Here is a 22,555-nt window from a genome sequence, read left to right as displayed (position 1 = left end):
ATAGTGAGACCTCATCTCTGTAAAAAATAAAGAACAATAGCCAGGCGTGGTGGCACACACCTGTGGTTCCAGCTACTAGGGAAGCTGAGGGGGAAGGATTGCTTGAGCCCAGGAGGCCAAAGCTGCAGTGAGCCAAGATCACACCATTGCACTCCAGCCTGGGTGACAGAGTGAGACTCTGTCTCAAAAAAAAAGAATCAATCACCATGATCAAGTAAGATCCATCATCCCAGGAACATAAAGATGGTTCAATGTTTACAAATCAATAAACATGATATATCATATTAACAGAATCAAGAAGAAAAATCATGTTTATTTCAATAGCTGCTGAAAAAGCATTTGATAAACTTCAACATCCTTTATGATAAAAAAACCCTCATCAAAATAGGTATAGATGGAACATAACTCAAAATTATAAAGATCACCTATAACAAACCCACAGCTAACATTATACTGAATGGGGAAAAATTGAAGGTCTTTCCTCCAAGGACTGGAACAGGACAAGGATGTCAACTTTCACCACTTTTATTAAACATAACACTGGAAGTCCTGGCCAGAAAAATTAGGTAACAAAAAGAAATAAAGGGAATCCAAATTGTAAAGGAAGAAGTCAAATTAGCCTTGTTCACAGATAATATAATCTTATACCTAGAAAAACCTAGCGTCAACCCCCAAGAAAACTGTTAGAACTGATGAACAAATTCAATAAAGTTGCAGGATACAAAATCAATATACAAAAATCCGTACCAATTATATACCATTTCACTGAACTGAAAAAGAAATCAAGAAAACAATCCCATTTAAAACATAAACAGTGTTATGTTTAATAAAAGTGGTGAAAGTAGGCATCCTTGTCTTGTTCCATTCCTTAGAGGAAAGGCCTTCAGTTTTTCTCCATTCAGTATAGTGTTAGCTGTGGGTTTGTTATAAATCACCTTTATTATTTTGAGGTATGTATGACCATACTGCCAAAAGCAATCTACAAACTCAATGCAATTCCCATCAAAATACTACCATCATTCTTCACAGAACTAGAAAAAACAATCCTAAAATTCATGTGGAATGAAAACAGAGCCCACATAGCCAAAGCAAGACTAAGCAAAAAGAAGAAATCTGGAGGCATCACATCGCCTGACTTCAAACTATACTATAAGCCTATAGTCACCAAAACAGCGTGGTACTGGTATAAAAATAGGCATATAGGCCACCAGTACAAAATGGAGAACCCAGAAATAAAGCCAAATACTTATAGTCAACTGATCTTTGACAAAGCAAAGAAAAACATAAAGTGGGGAAAGGACACCCTATTCAACAAATGGTGCTGGGATAATTGGCAAGCCTCATGTAGGAGAATGAAACTGGATCCTCATCTTTCACCTTATACAAAAATCAACTCAAGATGGATCAAAGACTTAAATCTAAGGCCTGAAACCATAAAGATTCTAGAAGATAACATGGAAAAACCCTTCTAGACATTGGCTTAGGCAAAGACTTCATAACCAAGAACCCAAAAGCAAATGCAACAAAAACAAAGATAAATAGATGGGACTTAATTAAACTAAAAACCTTCTGCACAGGAAAAGAAACAATCAGCAGAGTAAAGAGACAACCCAGAGCATGGGAGAAAATTCTCACAATCTATACATCTGACAAAAGACTAATATCCAGAATCTACAAGGAACTGAAACAAATTAGCAAGAACAAAACAAGTAATCCCATTAGAAAGCAGGCTAAGGACATGAATAGACAATTTTCAAAAGGAGATATACAAATGGCCAATAAACATGAAAAAAATGCTCAACATCACTAATGATCAGGGAAACGCAATACAAAACCACAATGCAATACCACCTTACTCCTGCAAGAATGGCCATAATCAAAGAATCAAAAAATAATAGATGTTGGTGTGGATATAGTAAAAAGGGTACACTTTTACACTGCTGGTGGGAAAGTAAACTAGTACAACCACTATGGAAAACAGTGTGGCAATTCCTTTAAAAATTACAAGTAGGCCAGGCGCAGTGGCTCATGCCTGTAGTCCCAGCACTTTGGGAGGCCGAGGCAGGCAGATCACGAGGTCAGGAGCTCAAGACCAGCCTGGCCAACATGTGAAACCCCATCTCTACTAAAAATACAAAAATTAGCCGGGCGTGGTAGTGGGTTCCTGTAATCCCCAGTTACTTGGGAGGCCGAGGCAGGAGAATCATTTGAACCCAGGAGGCAGAGGTTGCAGTGAGCTGAGACCGCACCATTGCTCTCCAGCCTGGGTGACAGGGCAAGACTCCATCTCAAAAAAAAAAACATAAAATAAAATAAAAATAAACTACAAGTAGACAGTAGATCTACCATTTGATCCAGCAATCCCATGACTGGGTATCTACCCAGAGGAAAAGAAGTCATTATACAAAAAAGATATTTGCATATGCATGTTTATAGCAGCACAATTTGCAACTGCAAAAATATGGAACCAGCCCAAATACCCATCAATCGACGAGTGGATAAAGAAAATATAAATATATATATAAAAGTATTCCATGGAATAATGTGCGTATGTGTATACATAATATGTATATATATGCACATATATACGTATATACGTATGTATATACATATATGCACATAGATACGTATATGTATATACATATATGTATGTGTATATACATATATACATGTGTATACGTACATACGTATGTGTATATATCTATGTACATGTGTATACGTACATACGTAGGTGTATATACCTATGTACATGTGTATACGTACATACGTAGGTGTATATACCTATGTACATGTGTATACGTACATACGTAGGTGTATATACCTATGTACATGTGTATACGTACATACGTAGGTGTATATACCTATGTACATGTGTATACGTACATACGTAGGTGTATATACCTATGTACATGTGTATACGTACATACGTAGGTGTATATACCTATGTACATGTGTATACGTACATACGTAGGTGTATATACCTATGTACATGTGTATACGTACATACGTAGGTGTATATACCTATGTACATGTGTATACGTACATACGTAGGTGTATATACATATGTACATGTGTATACGTACATACGTAGGTGTAGATACATATGTACATGTGTATACGTACATACGTAGGTGTATATACATATGTACATGTGTATACGTACATATGTATGTGTATATACATATGTACATGTGTATATGTACATGTATATGTACATGTATATATGTATATATGTATATGTACATGTATATATGTATATATGTATGTATATACATATACACATATATATGTGTGTACATATATGTATATATGTATATATATACATACACACGTATACCATGGAATACCATGGAATACTACTCAGCCATAAAAGGAATGAAATAATGTCATTCACAGCAACCTGGATAGATTTGGAGACCATTATTCTAAGTGAAGTAACTCAGGAATCGAAAACCAAACACCGTATGCTCTCACTCATAAGTGGGACCTAAGCTATGAGGATGCAAAGGCATAAGAATAATGCAATGGATGTTGGGGACTCGGGGGAAAGGATGGGAGGGGGGTGAGGGATAAATACACATTGGGTACAGTGTACACTGCTTGGGTGATGGATGCACCAAAATCTCAGAAATCACCACTAAAGAACCTATTCATGTAACCAAAAACCTGTTCCCAAAAAACCTATTACAATTTTTTAAAAAAAGAAACGTGCTACATATACACAGTGGAATATTATTCAGCCATTCATCTATAAAAAGGATGGAATCCTGTCATTTGCAGCAACATGGATGAAACTGGAGGCCATTATATTAAGTGAAACAAGCCAGACACAGAAAGACAAATACCCCATATTCTAATTTACAAGTGGAAGCTAAACAATGTGTACACATGGACTTAGAGTGAGGAATGACTTGGAAGGGTCAGTGGGTGGGCAGGGAGGTAGATGATGAGAGATTATTTAATGGGTATGTTAACATACATTATTTGAGTGATGGAGAACTTAAAAGTCCTGACTTCACCACTATGCAGTCTATGCATATAACAATATTACACTTGTACCCCATAAATTTATATAAATAAAAAAATTAAAAATAAAAATAAAAATTAGAAATCCTGTGTTTGACATATTCCATAACCATTATTTTCTACCCACCATCCTGTTTCACCAATTGCCATGTTAAATTTCCTTCTCTGAAAACAGACTACTTCTCAGATTTCTTGGTCACTACCCTTGTGTGGATATAACAATTACTTCCACAGTTCGCCTTCACACATCTACATCATTATGAGAAATTCTTTAAGTAATTTATAACAAGAGAAGGTAAAGTCATTCATTGACTACATTTCATATTTACATAGTATTAGAAATGTGGTCCAGCAGACTTTAATATATTTTAGAATATTGAAAGCTTAAGTGAAGAGTGAAGCAGAAATGATGTGCACGGGTTGAGACAAAAATGGTGGTGGCAAGATGGCAAAATAGAAGTCTACACTGTTCGTCGCCTCTGTTGGAACACCAAATTTTAACAACTATCTACACACAGGAAAGCACCATCACAAGAACCAAAAATCAGGTGAGCAATCACAGTTCCTCGTTTTAACTTCATATTGCCAAAAGAGGCATTGAGGAGGACAGAAGAGACAGTATTAAATGCTGATGCTATTCATCCGCTATCACAATGCAGCAGCCATGTGGGGTGGAGAAAGAATCTGTGCACTTTGGGAAGGGAGAGCACAACAGTGGGGGGACTTTACAATGAACCCAGCGCTGCCCTGTCACAGCAGAGAATAAAGCCATGGTGGGCTCAGCCAGCACCCACACATGGAGGGAGCATTTGCACCAGCCCTTGCCAGAGGGCTTGACCATACTAGTGGCCAAGCTTGAGTTTCTTGGCAATCCTCAGTATCATGGACTGAAGGGCTCTGGGGTCCCAGGTACACTTGAAAGGCAGTCTAGGACACATGGACTGCAATTTCTAGACTATTTGTAGGGCTAGGGTTGGGCTTAAAGCCAGTGAACTTGGGTGGCGTGTGACCTACGAAGATACCACCTGGTATGGCAAAGGGAATGCTTGTGCCACCCTTCCCCCAACCCCAGGCAATGCAGCTCAGCAACGAAAGTGACTCCCTCCTGCTTAAGGAGAAGAGAGTAAAGAGTAAAGAGGACTTTGTCTTGCATCTTGGATACCAGCTCAGGTACAGTAGGATAGGGCACCAAGGAGAGTCATGAGGCCAACTATTCCAGGCCCTCGCTCCTGGACATTTCTAATCACATCCTGGGCCAAAAGGGAGCATGCTGCCTTGATGTGAAGGACCCAGTACTAGCAGGACTCATCACCTGCTGACTAAAGAGCCCTGGGCCCTGAATAACCACCAGTCATATGCACGGAGTACACTGTGGGCCTGGGCTCTGAGACATGGGGGCTTCAAGGGTGACTCAGGACATTCCAAGCTATAGAGGCTATGGTGAAAGACTTCTTCTGTTTGAGAAAATAAGGGGGAAACATAAAGGTGACTTTGTCCTGCACCCTAGGTATCAGCTCAACCACAGTGGGGTAGAACAACGAGCAGGCTCTTGGGGTCCCTGAGCCCAGGCTGAGACTTCTGGACAATATTTCTGGACCTTACCTGGGCCAGAGGGGAACCCACTGCCCTGAAGGGCGAGTCCCAGGCCTGGAAGCATTCACAAGCTGAAGGAAGAGACTATGAGCTTTAAGTCAGCATCAACGGTGTGTACAGGCAGAAGCCCTCATGACCCAGTTGTGGTGGTGGCCACAGGGAGGGGCTTCTCTGCCTATGCAAAGGCAAAGGAAGAGTGGGAAGAACTTTGTATCATGGGTTGAGTTCCCGCTTAGCCATAGCAGAAAACATCAGGTAAAATGCTAAGGTTTTTCTCTCTCATCACTGCCTCCCAGATAGCATCTCTGAACACACTTAGGGCTTGGGGGAACACACCACCCTGAAGGAAAGGGCCTTGGGAAGGGCCCAGTGCTGTGCTGGCTTCAAGTCTGACCTGGCGCAGTCCCAACGGTGGTGACCACAGGGGTGCTTGCACAACACACCCCCAGTTCCAGATGGCTCAGCAGAGAGAGAGAGACTCTGTTCCTTTGAGAGAAAGTAAGGGAAAAGAAGAAAAGTTCCTGCCTGGTAATCCAGAGAATTCTTCTGGATCTTACCCAAGACCATCAAGGTGATACCTCTGAGAGTCTGCAAAAAACACAGCATTATTGGGCTTGGGGCCCAAGTCCCTTCAAATACTTCAAAAGTCTTCACAAGAAGGACAGGCACAAACAAGCTCAGACTGTGAAGACTACAATAAATACCTAACTCTTCAAAATCCAGACCCTTATAAACATCTACAAGCTTCAACACCATCCAAGAAAACATAACCTCACCAAATGAACCAAATAAGGCACCAAGAACCAATCCTGGAGAAACAGAGATATATGACTTTTCAGAAAGAGAAATCAGATAGCTGTTTTCAGAAAACTCAAATTCAAGATAATACAGAGAAGGAATTCAGAATTCTACCAGATAAATTTAACAAAGAGATTAAAATATTTTAAAAGAATCAAGCAGAAATTCTGGAGTTGAAAAATGCAATTGACATGCTAAAGAATGCATCAGACTCTCTTAATAGCAGAATTGATCAAGCAAGAAAAAGAATTATTGAGCTTAAAGACAGGCTATTTGGGGTTTTTTTTCTTTTCTTTTTTTTAATTATGCTTTAAGTTCTAGGGTACATGTGCACAACGTGCAGGTTTGTTACATATGTACACATGTGCCATGTTGATTTGCTGCACCCATTAACTCGTCATTTACATTAGGTATTTGTCCAATGCTATCCCTCCCCCATCCCCCATTTGAAAATACACAGACAGAGGAGACAAAAGAAAAAAAAAACACACAATGAAGCACACGTACAAGATCTAGAAAACAGCCTCATGGGGGCACTTTAAGAGTTATTGGCCTTGAACAGGAGAAAGAGATGGGGTAGAGAGTTTATTCAAAGGGATAATATCAAAAACTTCCCAAACCTAGAGAAATATATCAACTTTCTAGTACAAGGTTATAGACCAACAAGAAAATATAACCCAAAGAAGACTACCTCAAGGTACTTAACAATCAGACTCCCAAAGATAAAGGATAAGGAAAGGATCCTAAAAGCAGCAAGAGAAAAGAAACAAATAACATACAATAGACCTCAAATATGTCTGGCAGCAGACTTTCAGTGGAAAACTTACAGGCCAGGAGAAAGTGGCAGGCCATATTTAATGAGCTGAAGGAAAAAACCTTTTACCCTAGAATAGTATAGCTGGCAAAAATATTCTTTAAGCATTGCAGAGAAATAAAGACCTTTCCATATAAACAAAAGTTGAGGGATTTTATCAACACCAGACCTGCCCCATAAGAGATGCTAAAGGGAATTCTTTTATCTGAAAGGAAAGGATGTTGGCAAGCAATGAGAAATCATCTGAAGGTACAAAACTCACTGGTAATAGTAAGCACACAAGAAAACACAGAATCATGTAACACCATAACTGTGGTGTGTAAACTACTCTTAAATAAAAAGACTCAATGATAAAACAAACAAAAATAATAACTACACCAGCTTTTTTCAAGACATAGTACAAAAAGAAAACAATTAACAAACAAGTGGATGAAATTAAAGTGTAGAGTTTTTATGAGTTTTCTTTCCATGTGTATTCTGTCCATGCAATCAGTGTTAAGTTGTCATCAGTTTAAAGTTGTGGGTTATAAGATAGTACTTGCAAGCCTCATGGTAACCTCAAATCAAAAAACATGCAAGGAATACACAAAAAATAAAAAGCAAGAAATTAAAGCAAACCACCAGACAAAGTCACCTTCGCTAAAAAAAAAAAAAAAAAAAAAAAAAAAAAGACAGAAGGAAGAAAGATAAGGCTGTAAAACAACCAGAAAACAAATAAAAAAAATGGCAGGAGCAAGTCCCTACTTATGAATAATAACACTGAATGTAAATGGACTAAACTTTCTAATCAAAAGATATGTGATGGCTGAATGGATTAAAGAAAAAACAAGAACCAATAATTTGTTGCCTACAAGAAACATACTTTACCTATAAAGAGACACATAGACAGAAAATACAGGAATGGAAAAAGATATTCCATGCCAGGGGAAACCAAAAAAAAAGCAGGAGTAACTATACTTATACCAGACAAAATAGATTTCAACACAAAAACTGTAAGAAGAGACAAAAAAGGTCATTATATAATGACAAAGAGGTCAATACAGCAAGAGGATATAATGATTGTAAATATATATGCAGTCAACACTGGAACACCCAGATATGTAATGCAAATATTATTAGAGCTAAAGAGAAAGATAGATATCAATACAATAATAGCTGGAGACTTAAACACCCTACCTTTTTTTTTTTTTCTTTTGGAGATGGTGTCTTCCTCTGTCACCCAGGCTGGTGTGCAGTAGTGCAATCTCGGCTCACTGCAACCTCTGCCTCCCAGGTTCAAGCAATTCTCCTGTGTCAGCCTCCCGAGTAGCTGGGACTACAGGTGCCTGCCACCATGCCCAGCTAATTTTTTTGTATTTTTTAGTAGAGACAGGGTTTCACCGTGTTGTCCAGGCTGGTTTTGAACTCCTGAGCTCAGGCAATCTACCTGCCTCAACCTCCCAAAGTGCTAAGATTACAGGCGTGAGCCACTGCCCCCAGCCAAACACCCTACTTTTAGCATTGGAAAGATCTCTGAGATAGAAAATCAACAACGAAACATCAAACTTAATCTGTACTATAGAACAAATGGAACTAACAGATATTTATAGAACATTTCATCCAACGGTTGCAGAATACACATTTTTCTCTGCAGTGCATGAATCATTTTCAAGGATATACCACATGTTAGGTCACAAAACAAGTCTTAAAACATTCAAATAAAACTGAAATACTATCAAGCATCTTCCCTGACAACAATGAACTAAAACTACAAATCAATAACAAAAGGAATTTTGGAAACTATACAAACACATGGAAATTAAAAAACATGCTCCTGAATGACCAATGAGTCAATGAAGAAATTAAGAAGGGAACTGAAAAAATTCACGAAAGAAATAATAATGAAAACACAATATACCAAAACCTATGGGATACAGCAAAAACAGTACTAAGAGGAAACTTTATAGCTACAAGTGCCTGCATCAAAAAAGAAGAAAAATTTCACATAAATAACCTAATGAAGCGACAAAAAAACTAGAAAAGTAACAGCAAACCAAACCCAAAATTAGTAGAAGAAATAAAGATAAGAGCAGAAATAAATGAATTTCAGATGAAGAAAACAATACAAAAGATCAATGAAACAAAAAGTTGGTGTTTTGAAAAGATAAATAAAATTGACAAACCTTTAGTCAGACTATGAAAAGAAGAGAAAGACTGAAATAAATAAAAATCAGATATGAAAAAGGAGATATTACAACTGATACCACAGAAATTCAAAGAATCATTAGTGGCTACTATGAGCAACTATATGTCAATGAATTGAAAAATCTAAAAGAAATAAATTTCTAGACCCATATAACCTACCAAAATTGAAACATGAAAAAATCCAAAACCTGAACTGACCAACAAAAAGTAACGAGATCAGAGCTGTAATAAAAAGTCTCCCAGTAAGGAAAGTCCAGGACCCAGTGGCTTCACTGCTGAATTTTACCAAACATTTAAAGAAATAATACCAACCCTATTAAAACCATCCCAAAAATATGAGAGGAGGGAATACTTCCAAACTCATTCTACAAGACCAGTATTACCCTGATACCAAATCTAGACAAAAGCTCTTCAAAAGAAAGGCCTATATGCCACTATTTCTGGCGACTATTGATGCAAGAATTCTCAACAAAACACTAACAAAACACATTCACCAATACATTAAAAGGATCATTCATCATGACCAAGTGGGATTCACAATATGCAAATCAATCAATGTGATACATCATATTAACAGACTGAAAGACAAAAACCATATGATCATTTCAATTGATGCTGAAAAGGCATTTGATAAAGTTCAACATCCCTTCATGATAAAAACCCTCTAAAAACTGGCTACAGAAGAAACATACCTCAATGATAATAAAAGCCACATAAAACAAACCCACAGCCAGTTTCCCTCTGAATGGGAAAAAACTGAAAGCCTTTTCTCTAAGATCTGGAACATGGTAAGAATGCCCATTGTCATGACTGTTGTTCAGCATAGTACTGGAAGTTCTCACTAGAGCAATCAGATAAGAGAAAGAAATAAAGGGCATCCAAATTGGAAAGGAACAAGTCAAATTATCCTTGTTTGCAGATGGTAAGGTATGATCTTATATTTGGAAAAATCTAAAGACTGGCCCAAAAAAAAAAAAAAAAAACTCTTAGAACTGATAAATTCAGTAAAGTTACAGGATACAAATCAAAATACAAAAATCAGTAACATTTCTATATACCAACAGTGAATAATCTGAAAAAGAAATCAAACAAGTAATCCCATTTACAATAGCCACAAATTAAACACCTAGGTATTAACCAAAGAAGTGAAAGATCTCTACAACGATAACTATAAAACACTGATGAAAGAAATTGAAATGGAGAGATATTCCATGTTCATAGATGGAAGAATCAATATTGTTAAAATGTCCATAGTAACCAAAGCAATGTACAGATTCAGTGTAATCCCTGTCAAAATATCAATGATATTATTCACAGAAATATAAAACAAATCCTAATATTTATATAAAATCGCAAAAGCCCCAGAATAGCCAAAGCTATCCTGAACAAAAGAAATAAAACTGGAGAAATTATATTATTTGACTTTAAATTATACTACAGAGCTACAGTAAACAAAACAGCATGGTAGTTGCAAAAAAGCCGACACATAAACCAATGGAACAGAAGAGAACCCAGAAAAAATTCCACACACCTACAGTGAACTCATTTTCAAGAAAGGTGCCAAGAACATACAGTGGGGGAAAAGACAGTCTCTTCAATAAATGTTGCTGGGAAACTGGATATCTATATGCAGATGAATGAATCTTGAACCCTCTCTCACCTTACACAAAAATCATATCAAAATGGATTAAAGACTTAAATCTATGACCTTAAACTATGACAATATTCCAAGAAAACATTGGAGAAACTCTCTAGCATATTGGTCTGTGCAAAAATTTCTTGAGTAATACTCCACAAGTACAGGTAATCAAAAAATAAATGGACCCATAGGATAACATCAAGTTAAAAAGCTTCTGCACAGCAAAGAAAACAATCTACAAAATGAAGAGACAACCCACAAAATGAGAAAAAATATTTCCAAACTACCCATCTGATGAGGGATTAACAATCAGAATATATAAGGAGCTCAAACAACTCCATAGGAAAAAAATCTAATAATCCAAATTAAAAATGGGTAAGATTCGAATAGACATTTCTCAAAACAAGACATACAAATGGCAAACGGGCATATAAAAAGGTCCTCAACATCACTGATCATCTGAGAAATGCAAATCAAAACTACAATGAAATATCATCTTGCCCCAGTTAAAATGACTTTTATCCAAAAGCCAGGCAATAACAAATGCTGGGGATGATGTGGAGAAAAGGGAACCCTCATACACTGTTGGTGAGAATGTGAATTAGTAAAACCACTATGGAAAACAGTTTGGAGGTTGCTCAAAAAACTAAAAATAGAGCTACCATACAATCCAGCAATCCTATTGATATGTATATATCCCAAAAATAGGAAATCAGTATATCAAAGAGATATCTGCACTCCCATGTTAGTTGCAGGTCTGTTTTCAGTAGCCAAGATTTGGAAGCGACCTCTGTGTCCATCAACATATGACTGGAAAAAGAAAATGTAATACTCATACACAACAGAGTACTATTTAGTCATAAAAAAGGAGATTGTGTCATTTGCAACAACATAGATGGAACTGGAAGTAATTATGTTAAATGAAATAGGCCAGGCATAGAAAGACAAACATTGCATGTTTTCACTTATCTGTGGGGGCTAAAAATCAAAACAATTGAACTCATGGAGATAGAGAATAGAAGGATGGTTATCAGAGGCTTGGAGTGTGAGCAGGAGGTGGGGATGGTTAACGGGTACTGATAGCACAACAGGGGGACTATAGTCAATAGTGATTTAATTGTACATTTAAGAATAACTAAAAAAGTATAATTGGATTTTTGCAACACAAAGTATAAGTGCTTAAGGAGATGGATACCAAATTTTCCATGATATGATTATTACACATTGTATGCCTGTACCAAAATATCTCATGTACCCCATAAATATATACACCTACTATGTACCCACAAAAATAAAAAAAATTTTTTTAATGTTTTAAAGAATGGGTAAGAGTATAACCTACCAAATGAGCACCAAAGTTTCTATGCATTAAACAAGAAAACCTTGTTGTATCCTAGATCATATATTGAAGTTCGTGCAAAAACCATTGCTCTCTAGAGCAGAATTAGAGACAAAACACCTAAAGAAACAACACAAGGAAGCAAAACCAGAAACTGCTGCAACATCCTCAAGTCATCTAAGAAGCTCCAGCATTTTTTCAATGTGGCTCTAACAGTGTGTGATTAGGATGCTGCAAAATTCTCACACTTGGTCAGACTACTCAGTTCTTCAACATGACAATTTACTATTTTTAGTTTTTTTGTACCAATGTTCTGTTCCTATTTGGCATGATACCTAAAGGAAAACTATTCCTAAACTGAACATATATGACAGCCCTGATCTTATATTTGACACCTGTGTAAGACTACTCCTTCTCTAACTGATCAAACAGCAAATCTCCTGTATGATTTCTGCTTCCTCCCCTATTAAGGAAGAAATATCAAGCAACCAACATTATTGAATTTAGTATTTTTCCTCAACCATATATTTTAATTTCTTAAGTGGTTAATAAAAGTTCACTTCTAATGTATTTGACTTTATTGTCTATAGTTTGAATTTGTAAGCTCTCTAACAATGGCAAAGAGAATAATAAAATACAAGAGGAAACAAATTTTCCTTTATCCTTGCATTTCTATTTCTATTTACTCTATTTGGTATAATGAACTGGGACACACACATTACATAATTGTAGAAAATACCACAAAATGTATTTACAATATATTTGAAACCTAATTTACTGTTAGTTTAATAAAGTTAAATATTTGGCCTAGAAATGTCTTTTCAGATGTTTAAATTTTATGTTTTTTCATGGCATCCTTTTGGTTTTGATGCCTAATATGATAATTTAGGATATGGCATAATTTTATTTTTTAAAGCATAGCTGCTACAAATTATTAATATTAAAAACATGTTATATAACATTTAAATATCTCTTTGATTTCTATCCTAACATAATAAGGCTTGTTAGGTGTATGCCATTTTCAAACACTAAAATTTTGCCAACCTCTTTGTCCTTCAACTTTTGTAGTTCATTTTCCAGCACCAACTTCTCTTCTGATAACAACTGAAAATCACGTTGCATCTGTTTGTATTCCTAAAAACAAATAATTTTAGTAATAATGAAGAGTAAAACTCTCAATGTAGAAAGGTTATTCAGATATTTAATTATTAAGGTAAGAAAGTCTTCATTAACTCATGACAAGAATGAAACATTGATATCAGTCTGTAGAGTGAGACAATAATTGGAGCTGAAAGACATAAAAGATCTACAAGTGTCAAGGACTGGAACTATTCAGATGACTGTAGGATATTATAGTTTAGTATTTCAGAAGTGAAGTGTTTCTGAGTGATAATGAGAGTAAAATGAACAAAATAGACAAGGCTTTCCAGTTCACATATGCATACAAATCTCTTAAATAAGTAAGGATTGGATCTTTATATAGGATTATGTATCCTGACAATTTCTAGAATCTGTTAAGAACTCAAGGACAAAGTGTAATTTCAAATTGAGAGTACTATACTTACAGCATCTAACAAAATTTGATCATTTACAGCGCTGAAAAATAAACCAAAAAAAGTATGTTTATAATTGTACATTTATATTTTCATTTATGAAACACATTTTCTTTTTTTTTCTTTTGGTATTCAGCAATTAGTTGCTGCTGTTTTATTCTGCCCTCCCTTGCATCCCACTTTTCTTTTTTTTATTATTATTATTATACTTTAAGTTTTAGGGTACATGTGCACAACGTGCAGGTTTGTTACATATGTATACATGTGCCATGTTGGTGTGCTGCACCCATTAACTCATCATTTAGCATTAGGTATATCTCCTAATGCTATCCCTCCTCCCTCCCCCCACCCCACAACAGTCCCCGGTGTGTGATATTCCCCTTCCTGTGTCCATGTGTTCTCATTGTTCAATTCCCACCTAACACACACATTTTCTTTGTAAAGATTTTAATACAAATGAAGTTTAATGGACACTTTGATTAGCACTTCGAAAATTTAATACTCTCCCTAGAAATATTATTGGATCACTGTTACCTTTCCAGGACTTGTTCTAGGCATTTACACAATACTGCATGTAACTTTTCCATTCTGTAATTTTTATTAGTGGGTTGGGTTTCAGTTTTCTTTTTCACATAAATGACATCACTGTATATATTGTTCTCAACTTACTTTTACACTTAATGTCTGAGATTTCTTCATGTCCATAAACGTAGATCTTTCTCAGTTTTTTTAAGCGCTAATGATTATTCCATAGCAGGAGTTGTAAAGAACTAAATAGTATTTTAGATTCTGCAAGCCTGATGGTCTCTGTCACTATTCTTCAATGCGTATGGCTGTATTCCAATTAAACTTTATTCACAAAACTAAGTTTCAGGTTAGGTTTGACATTGTTCCACAGTTTGCTGACACAGTTTGGTGACATCGTTCCACAGTATGGATAGACCATAGACTATTTTCAACAAATAATCTATGTTTATCTATGTTACTGCCAAATAACATTCCATTATATGGATGTCCCACATTTTATTTATCCATCGCTTTAAGGACATTTTGTTTGTTTCCACTTTTCTGCCATTATGAATAATGCTATTATGAACATTTATGTACAAGTTTTTGTGTGAACATGTGTTTTCATTTATCTCATGTATAAACCTAGAAACAGAATTTCTAAATCATATGCAGACTCTGTATTTAACATTTTGAGGAACCGGCAAACTGTTTTCCAAAGCAGATACATAATTTAAATTCCCATTATGAGGTTCCCAATCTCTCTACATACTTGCCAAAAAATCATTGCCTTGTCTATTTGAATATAGCCATCCTAGTGGGTGTAAAGTGGTATCTCATTGTAGTTTTGATTTGCAATTAAAACTAGTGACAGCCAGGCCCAGTGGCTCATGCATGTAATCCCAGCACTTTGGGAGGCCGAGGAGGGAAGATCAACTGAGGTCAGGAGTTTGAGACCAGCCTGGCCAACATGGTGAAACCCCACCACTACGAAAAATACAAAAATTAGCCAGGAGTGGTGGCAGGTGCCTGTAGTCCCAGCAACTTGGGAGGCTGAGGCACAAGAATTGCTTGAACCCAGGAGGTGGAGGTTGCAGTGAGCTGAGATCATGTCACTGCACTCCAGCCTGGACAACAGAGCGCGACTCTGTCTCAAAAAAAAAAAAACAAAAAACAAAAAACAAAAAAAATCTAGTAACTAATAATGTTAAGTATCTTTTCATGTTCTTATCGGGCATTTCTATATCTTCTTTGGGGAAATATCTATTCAGATCCTTTGCCTATTTTTAATTGAATTATTTATCTTTTTATTATTGAGGTATAAGAGTTCTTTATATATTCTACTAAGTACTTTAGCAGATATATGATTTGTGAATATTTTTCACATTCTATGAGTGGTTTTTTTCATGTTTTTGATAGTATCATTTGCAGCATAAGAGTTTTTAATTTGGATAAAGTTGATCTAACTTTTTCTTTAGTTGATTGTACTTCTGATGTCATATCTAAGAAACCACTGCCTAACCCAATGTCACAAAGATTTACTCCTATGTTTCTTCTAAAATGCCTATAGTTTTAGCTCTTAAATTTAGGCCTTTGATAATTTTGACTTTAATGCATGGCAAAAATAAGTAATCCAAGGCTGGGCACGGTGGCTCACACCTGTAATCCCAGCACTTTGGGAGGCGAGGCGGGTGGATCATGAGGTCAGGAGATTGAGACCATCCTGGCTAACACAGTGAAACCCCGCCTCTACAAAAAAATACAAAAAAAAAAAAAAAATTAGCCGGGCATGGTGGCAGGCGCCTGTAGTCCCAGCTACTCGGAAGGCTGAGGCAGAAGAATGGCGTGAACCCGGGAGGCAGAGCTTGCAGTGAGCCGAGATCGTGCCACTGCACTCCAGCCTGGGCGACAGAGAGAGACTCCACCTCAAAAAAAAAAATAAATAAAAAAATAAAAATAAGTAATCCAGCCTCGTTCTTTTGCATGGGTATAACCAGTAGCCCAAGTACCATTTATTAAAAGACTTTTCTTTCCCCCATTGAATCATCTTACCTTGAAAATCAATTGTTCATAAATGTAAGGGTTTATTTGTGGACTTTCAATTCTATTCCATTGCTCTATATGTCTAGCCTTATGCCAGTAACACTTTGCCTTGGTTACTGTAGCTTTGTATTAAGTTTTAAAATCAGTTAAGTATGACTCTTCTAACTTTGTTCTTAAGATTGCTTTGGCTATTCTAGATTCCTTGCACTTCCAAATGAGTTTTAGAATCAGCTTCTCAGTTTTTTAAAAATGTCAGCTTGAATTTTGAAAGTAATTACATTGAATCTGCAGGACAATTTGGTAAGTATTGCTACCTTAAGATTATTAAAGCCAGGTGTGGTGGCTCACACCTGTAATCACAGAACTTTGGGAGGCCAAGGCAGGAGGATCACTTGAAGCCTGGAGTTCAAGACGAGCCTAGGCAACACAGCAAGACCCTGTCCCTACAAAAAAAAATTTTTTAATTGCCAGGCATGGTGGTACATGCCTGTAGTCCTAGCTGCTTAGAAGGCTGAGGTAGGAAGATGCCTTGGGCCTAGGAGTTAGCAGCTGAAGTGAGCTATGATTGCATCACTGCGCACCAGCCTGGGTGACAGAGTGAGACCCTGTCTCTTAAAAAGAAAATAAAAAATATTAAGTTTAACAGTCTATGAAGATGAGATATCTATCCATTTCTGTAGGTGTTCTTTAAGTTCTTTCAATGATTTGTAGTTTCAGTGCCCAAGTCTTGCATTTCTTTTAAATTCAGGTATGATCTCTTTGGTGCTATTATAAATGGAATTGTTTTCTTTATTTCACTTTCGAAATGTTCATAGTGTATTCGTTTCCTAGGGCTGTAGTAATAAAGGACCACATATGGGTGATTTAAGACAACAAGAATTTATTTTCTCACAGCCTGGTGACTTGAAATCCAAAATTAAAGTGTTGGCACAGCCATGCTCCCTCTGAAATATTTAGGGAAGGAAACTACCATACCTATTCTAGCCACTGTTAGTCCCTGGCATTCTTTGGATTGTGGCAGAATAAATCCAATCTCTGCCTCTATCTTTACATTAGCAGTCTTTCCTCCATGTTTATCTGTCTTCTCCAATTCCTATAAGGACATTAGTCACGTTGGATTAAGGGCCCATCCTACTCCAGTATGACCTCATCTCAACTAATAATATCAGCAATAACCCTGTTTCCAAATAAGGTCACCCTGAGGTAGTAGGGGGTGAGAACTTCAACATATCTTTTGAGGGGATACAATTCAACCCATAACAGCTAGTGTATAGAAAGACAAATTGTTTTTGTTTATTGATTGTGTATATTGCAGCCTTGATGAATTCATTTATTACTTCCAATAGGTTTTAGCAGAACTCAGGATGTTTTTATATCTAAAATCATGTCATTTGCAAATAGAAGTGGTTTTACTTCTTCCTCACCAATGCAGACACTTTTATTTCCTTTTCTCCCGTAATTGCCCTTGCTAGAACCTCCACTATAATGATGAATAGAAGTGAATGCCTTGTCTTGTTCCTGATCATAGGGAGAAATTATTCATTCTCACCACTGAGTATGATGTTGACTATGGGGTTTGTAAATGGCCTTCATCAGGTTAAGGAAGTTTCCTTCTATTCCTGGTTTGTGGAATTTTGTATCATAAAAAGATGTTGAATTTTGTCAAGTGCATTTACTGAATCTAGCGAACTGATGTGATTTTTTTCTCCTTTATTTAATAAATATTACACATTATGTAAATTGATACCTGCATTTTAAATCAACCTTGCGTTCCTAAAATAAATCTCACATGTTCATCATATATAATCTTTTTTATATACTGTTGGATTAAGTTTGCTAGTATTTTGGTATGGATTTTCGTGTTCATATTCATAACACATATTTATCTTCTTAAAATAAATATCATATTTATGTTCTTGTGATTGTCTAATTTTGGTATCAGAGTAACACTAATCTCATAGAATGAATTGAGAAGTGTGAACTCTTATTTTTTGGAAGAGTTTGTACAGGACTGGTATTAACTCTTCTTTAAATATTTGACAGGATTAAAAAGTGAAGTCATCTGGCCTAAGCATTTCTTGGTGGGAATATGTTAATTACTAATTAAATATTTTCACTACTTATAAGTTCAGTCACATGTTCTTGTTCTTCTTGATACAGTTTAGTTTGGGTCTTTCTAGAGATATATTTCATCTAGGTTATCTAATTTGTGTTCATATAGTTATTCATAGTATTCCCTTATCATCCATTTACCATAGATTATTGAGCCATACTCCTACTATCAAAAACAGGTTCTTTCTAGTTTTGCTACCATCACACTGATGCAAAAAAAATTCCTTTTATATGCTTTCTTGAGCACATTGTACTCCTTTCTCAAGGGCAGATAAAAAGAGATTTGCTATATAACATGGTATACACTTTTGTTATTACTAAACTGTGCTAAATTGTCCTCGAAAGGGGGAAATTTCTATTATACTAGCATGGTAAGAGTATTCATTCCACTACCTCTCTGCCAATAGTTGATACTAGAAAACTTCCAAATTTTGTAGACAAAAAAGTCATGGCTTTGTCTTATATCTTCCCTGATCATAGTGAGATTGAGCATCTCTTAAAATGTTTATTGGCCAATTTTTTTGTCTTTTCCTTAGTTACCTCCTCTTTATATACTTTGCCTATTTTTCTTATGTGTTTTTAGGGAGTTATAGATTCATATTAGTACTACTTTTTCTACTGTATGTGCACAAATCTTTTCTCCCAGTCTATTGCTTACCTTGTAACTTTGCTTCAATTTTGAACGAGGTGTTTTTAGTTTTGAGAGTTGAATTCCCTCCCTTTTTATGGTTTTATTTTCTTACATTTAGGTCTGTAATCAATGTTACTTTTTTAAATGATGTGAATTCAGAATCTGTCATTACTTTTTAACCACATGGATGCCTTTGCCTTGCCTATGCCCTAGCTAATCACTGAAATTCATTCACGAATGTGAATTTGCCATGTTAGGATTATTATGATTCCAATTCTGACATAAGGTAACTACTTGTGATGCATGCACTTGGGCTAAAGACACTTTGAAAGGCAAAACAGCCTATTACCTTCACTTGTAACATCTATGCCTCCCTAGAAAAATGTCAGGATGGAATTCTTAACAGGACTGCTTTCCTGTCCAGACCACATGATTCAGGTAATGTACGTTGTTCTTATCCAACTTAACAACTTCATCTCTAAGACTGAACACTAGTTCTAAGCATTCTGTTCACCAAAAAGGAATCATATCTTCACAAACCATCCTACAAATCAATTTCTAATTGAGATCTCAATTTGTCCCACAATTACAAAAGAATTTCAAGGCCCTCTAGATCTATGCCTGTTTATTTATTTCTCATTATGCACAGGTGAACAGCTAGACAATGCACTGACAAGATCCTGAAGAATATGTCTATTAGCTCCCCCAAAGACCAACATGATTGTCCTATCCTGCTACTATATAAATTTATGCATAATAATTTAATAAAATCCTAGTTTCTATATTTTATCCTATACTTTTAAATCACTTTATTGGTATGTACTTTGTGTATAAAAAGCTATACATTATTATTGTATCTATCCCAATGAATTGGGGATATGAATATACCCATGAAATTATCATCATCATCAAGGCCACAAAGAGATCCTCATCTCCAAATGTTTCCTTCTGCCCTCATTAATACCATAATTGTTTGTCATGGTTTCTGCTGATGCTGTTGCTATTAAGAAAAATTAACAGAACACCTACCCTCTTAGAAAATTTTAAGTATACAATGCAGTATTGTTCACTATGGGAATTCTGCTGTATAATAGATCTACAAAGCTTATTTATCTTGGAAAACTGAAACTTTGTGCATTTTAGCCCACACCTTTTCAGCTCCTAAATTATCTTGTTTTCTGTGCCTGGATTCTTTCACCTAACATAATGCCTTCCAGGTCCATCCATGTTGTCACAAATGGAAGGATTTTCTAATTTCTTAAGGGTGAATAATATTCTGTTGTATGCATAGGCACATTATGTCCATTCATCCATTATGGATACTTAAGTTGTTTCCATATTTTGGCTACTGCAATGAACATGGGAGTGCAGATATCCCCCTGACATATTGATTTAAGTTCCTTTGGATATATACCCAGAAGTGGCATTTATGGGTCATATGGTAGTTCTATTTTAAATTTTTATGCACTTACATACTGTTTTCCATAATGGCTCTACCAATTTACATTCCCACCAGTAGTGTTGAAGGGTTCCCTTTTCTCCAAATCCTTGCCAATAATTGTTACCATTTTTTCTTAGTAACAGCCAACCTAACAAGTATGACGTATTATTTCATTGTGATTTTGATTTACATTTCTCTGATGATTGGTGATATAAAGTACCTTTTCCTATACCCATGTATATTTGTATGTCTTCTTTGGAAAAATATCTAGTCAAGTCCTTTAATTACTTTTTATCTTCAATTCAGTTGTATGAGTCCCTTGTATATTTTTTATATTAACCCATTATCAGATGTACAGTTTGAAAATATTTTCTCCCATTCCATAGTTTTCCATTTCATTTTATTATTTCCCTTTTTAGGCAGGACTTTTAAGTTTGATGTAATCTCAGTTGTTTATTCTTGCTTTTTTTCCTGTTTTTTTTTTTTTTGGTGTAATATCCAAAAAAATCATTGCCCAGACCAATGTCATGGAGTTTATTTCCTATGTTTTCATCGAGGAGCTTTACGGTTTCAGGTCATACAGGTAAGTTTTTAATGCATTTTGAATTGATTTTTATGCATGGCATGAAACTCCAATATCATTCTTTTGCATATAGAGATCCACTTTTCCCAGTATCATTTGTTGAAGATACTATCCTTTCCCCATTGTTTATTTCTGACACTACTGTTGAAGATCACTTGTCCATATGCTTGGGTTTGTTTCTGCGCTTGCTAATCTGTTTCATGGGTCTATATGTCTGATTTTAGGCCAGTACCATACTGTATTAATTACTGTAACTTTAAAACATAATTTGAAATCAGAAAGTAAGGGCCAGGCGCAGTGGCTCAGGCCTGTAATCCCAACACTTTGGGAGGTTGAGGCAGGCGGATCATCGGAGGCTACTCAGGAGGCTGAGGCAGGAGAATCACTCAAACCCAGGAGGCAGAGGTTGCAGTGAGCTGAGATCACGCCACTGCACTCCAGCCTGGGTGACAGAACGAGACTCCATTTCAAAAAAAAAAAAAAAAAAAGCCAGGCACAGTGGCTCACGCCTGTAATCCTAGCACTTTGGGAGGCCAAGGCAGGAAGATAAGTTGAGGTCAGCAGTTCAAAACCAGCCTGGCCAACATGGTAAAACCCCGTCTCTACTAAAAATACAAAAAAATTAGCCAGGCATGGTGGCGGGCGCTTGTAATCCCAGCTACTTGGGAGGCTGAAGCAGGAGAATTGCTTGATTGCTTGAACCTGGGAGGAGGAGGTTGCAGTGAGCTGAGATGGTGCCACTGCACTCCAGCCTGGGCGACAGAGCGAGACTCCATCTCAAAAAAAAAAATAAGAAAGTAATGTGCTTCCAGCCTTACTACTCTTGCTAAAATTTGCTTTGGCTATTCAAGGCCTTTTGAAATTGCATATGAATTTTAGGATTTGTTTTATGTCTGTGAAAAATGTCATTGGTATTTTCCTAGGATTCACACAGAATCTGTAGATCACTTTGGGTACATGGACTTATTTACAACAGTATTAACGCTTCTAATCCATGAACATACGATATTGTCCCATTTTTTTGTGTCTTCTTCAATATATCTCATGTGTTTTATAGTTTTCTGTGCGCATATCTTTTACTTCCTTGGTTAAATTTATTCTTAAATATTTCATTTCTTTTCATGCTACTCTAAATGTTTTCTTCTTCACAGTTATTGTTAGTGTGTAGCAACACAACTGATTTGGGGATGCTGATTTTGTAACCTGCAACTTTACTGAATTCATTTATTAGTTCTAAGAGTTTTGGGAGTGGCACCATTCTATATTTGATGGGGGTGGGGGAGGCATCCTTA

At 36.2% G+C, this 22,555-nt stretch overlaps 1 protein-coding gene across 50 annotated transcripts in view; it reads right to left on the bottom strand.

Moving 5' to 3' along the window:
* CCDC7 (coiled-coil domain containing 7) overlaps positions 1-22,555 on the bottom strand; it is a 425,173-nt gene that overhangs the window by 345,274 nt on the left and 57,344 nt on the right. For all 50 annotated transcript variants that reach the window (XM_054522140.1, XM_054522141.1, XM_054522147.1 and 47 more), the window contains 2 exons: positions 13,959-13,989; positions 13,438-13,527 (listed from right to left, as the gene is read on the bottom strand). In XM_054522140.1, the coding sequence (XP_054378115.1) occupies positions 13,438-13,527; positions 13,959-13,989 (121 nt within the window). The remainder of the gene's footprint in view (positions 1-13,437; positions 13,528-13,958; positions 13,990-22,555) is intronic.

The sequence above is a fragment of the Pongo abelii genome, chromosome 8 (genome assembly GCF_028885655.2).
Source record: "Pongo abelii isolate AG06213 chromosome 8, NHGRI_mPonAbe1-v2.0_pri, whole genome shotgun sequence".
NCBI lineage: Eukaryota > Metazoa > Chordata > Mammalia > Primates > Hominidae > Pongo > Pongo abelii.
This window is presented reverse-complemented; position numbering and strand designations above follow the sequence as displayed.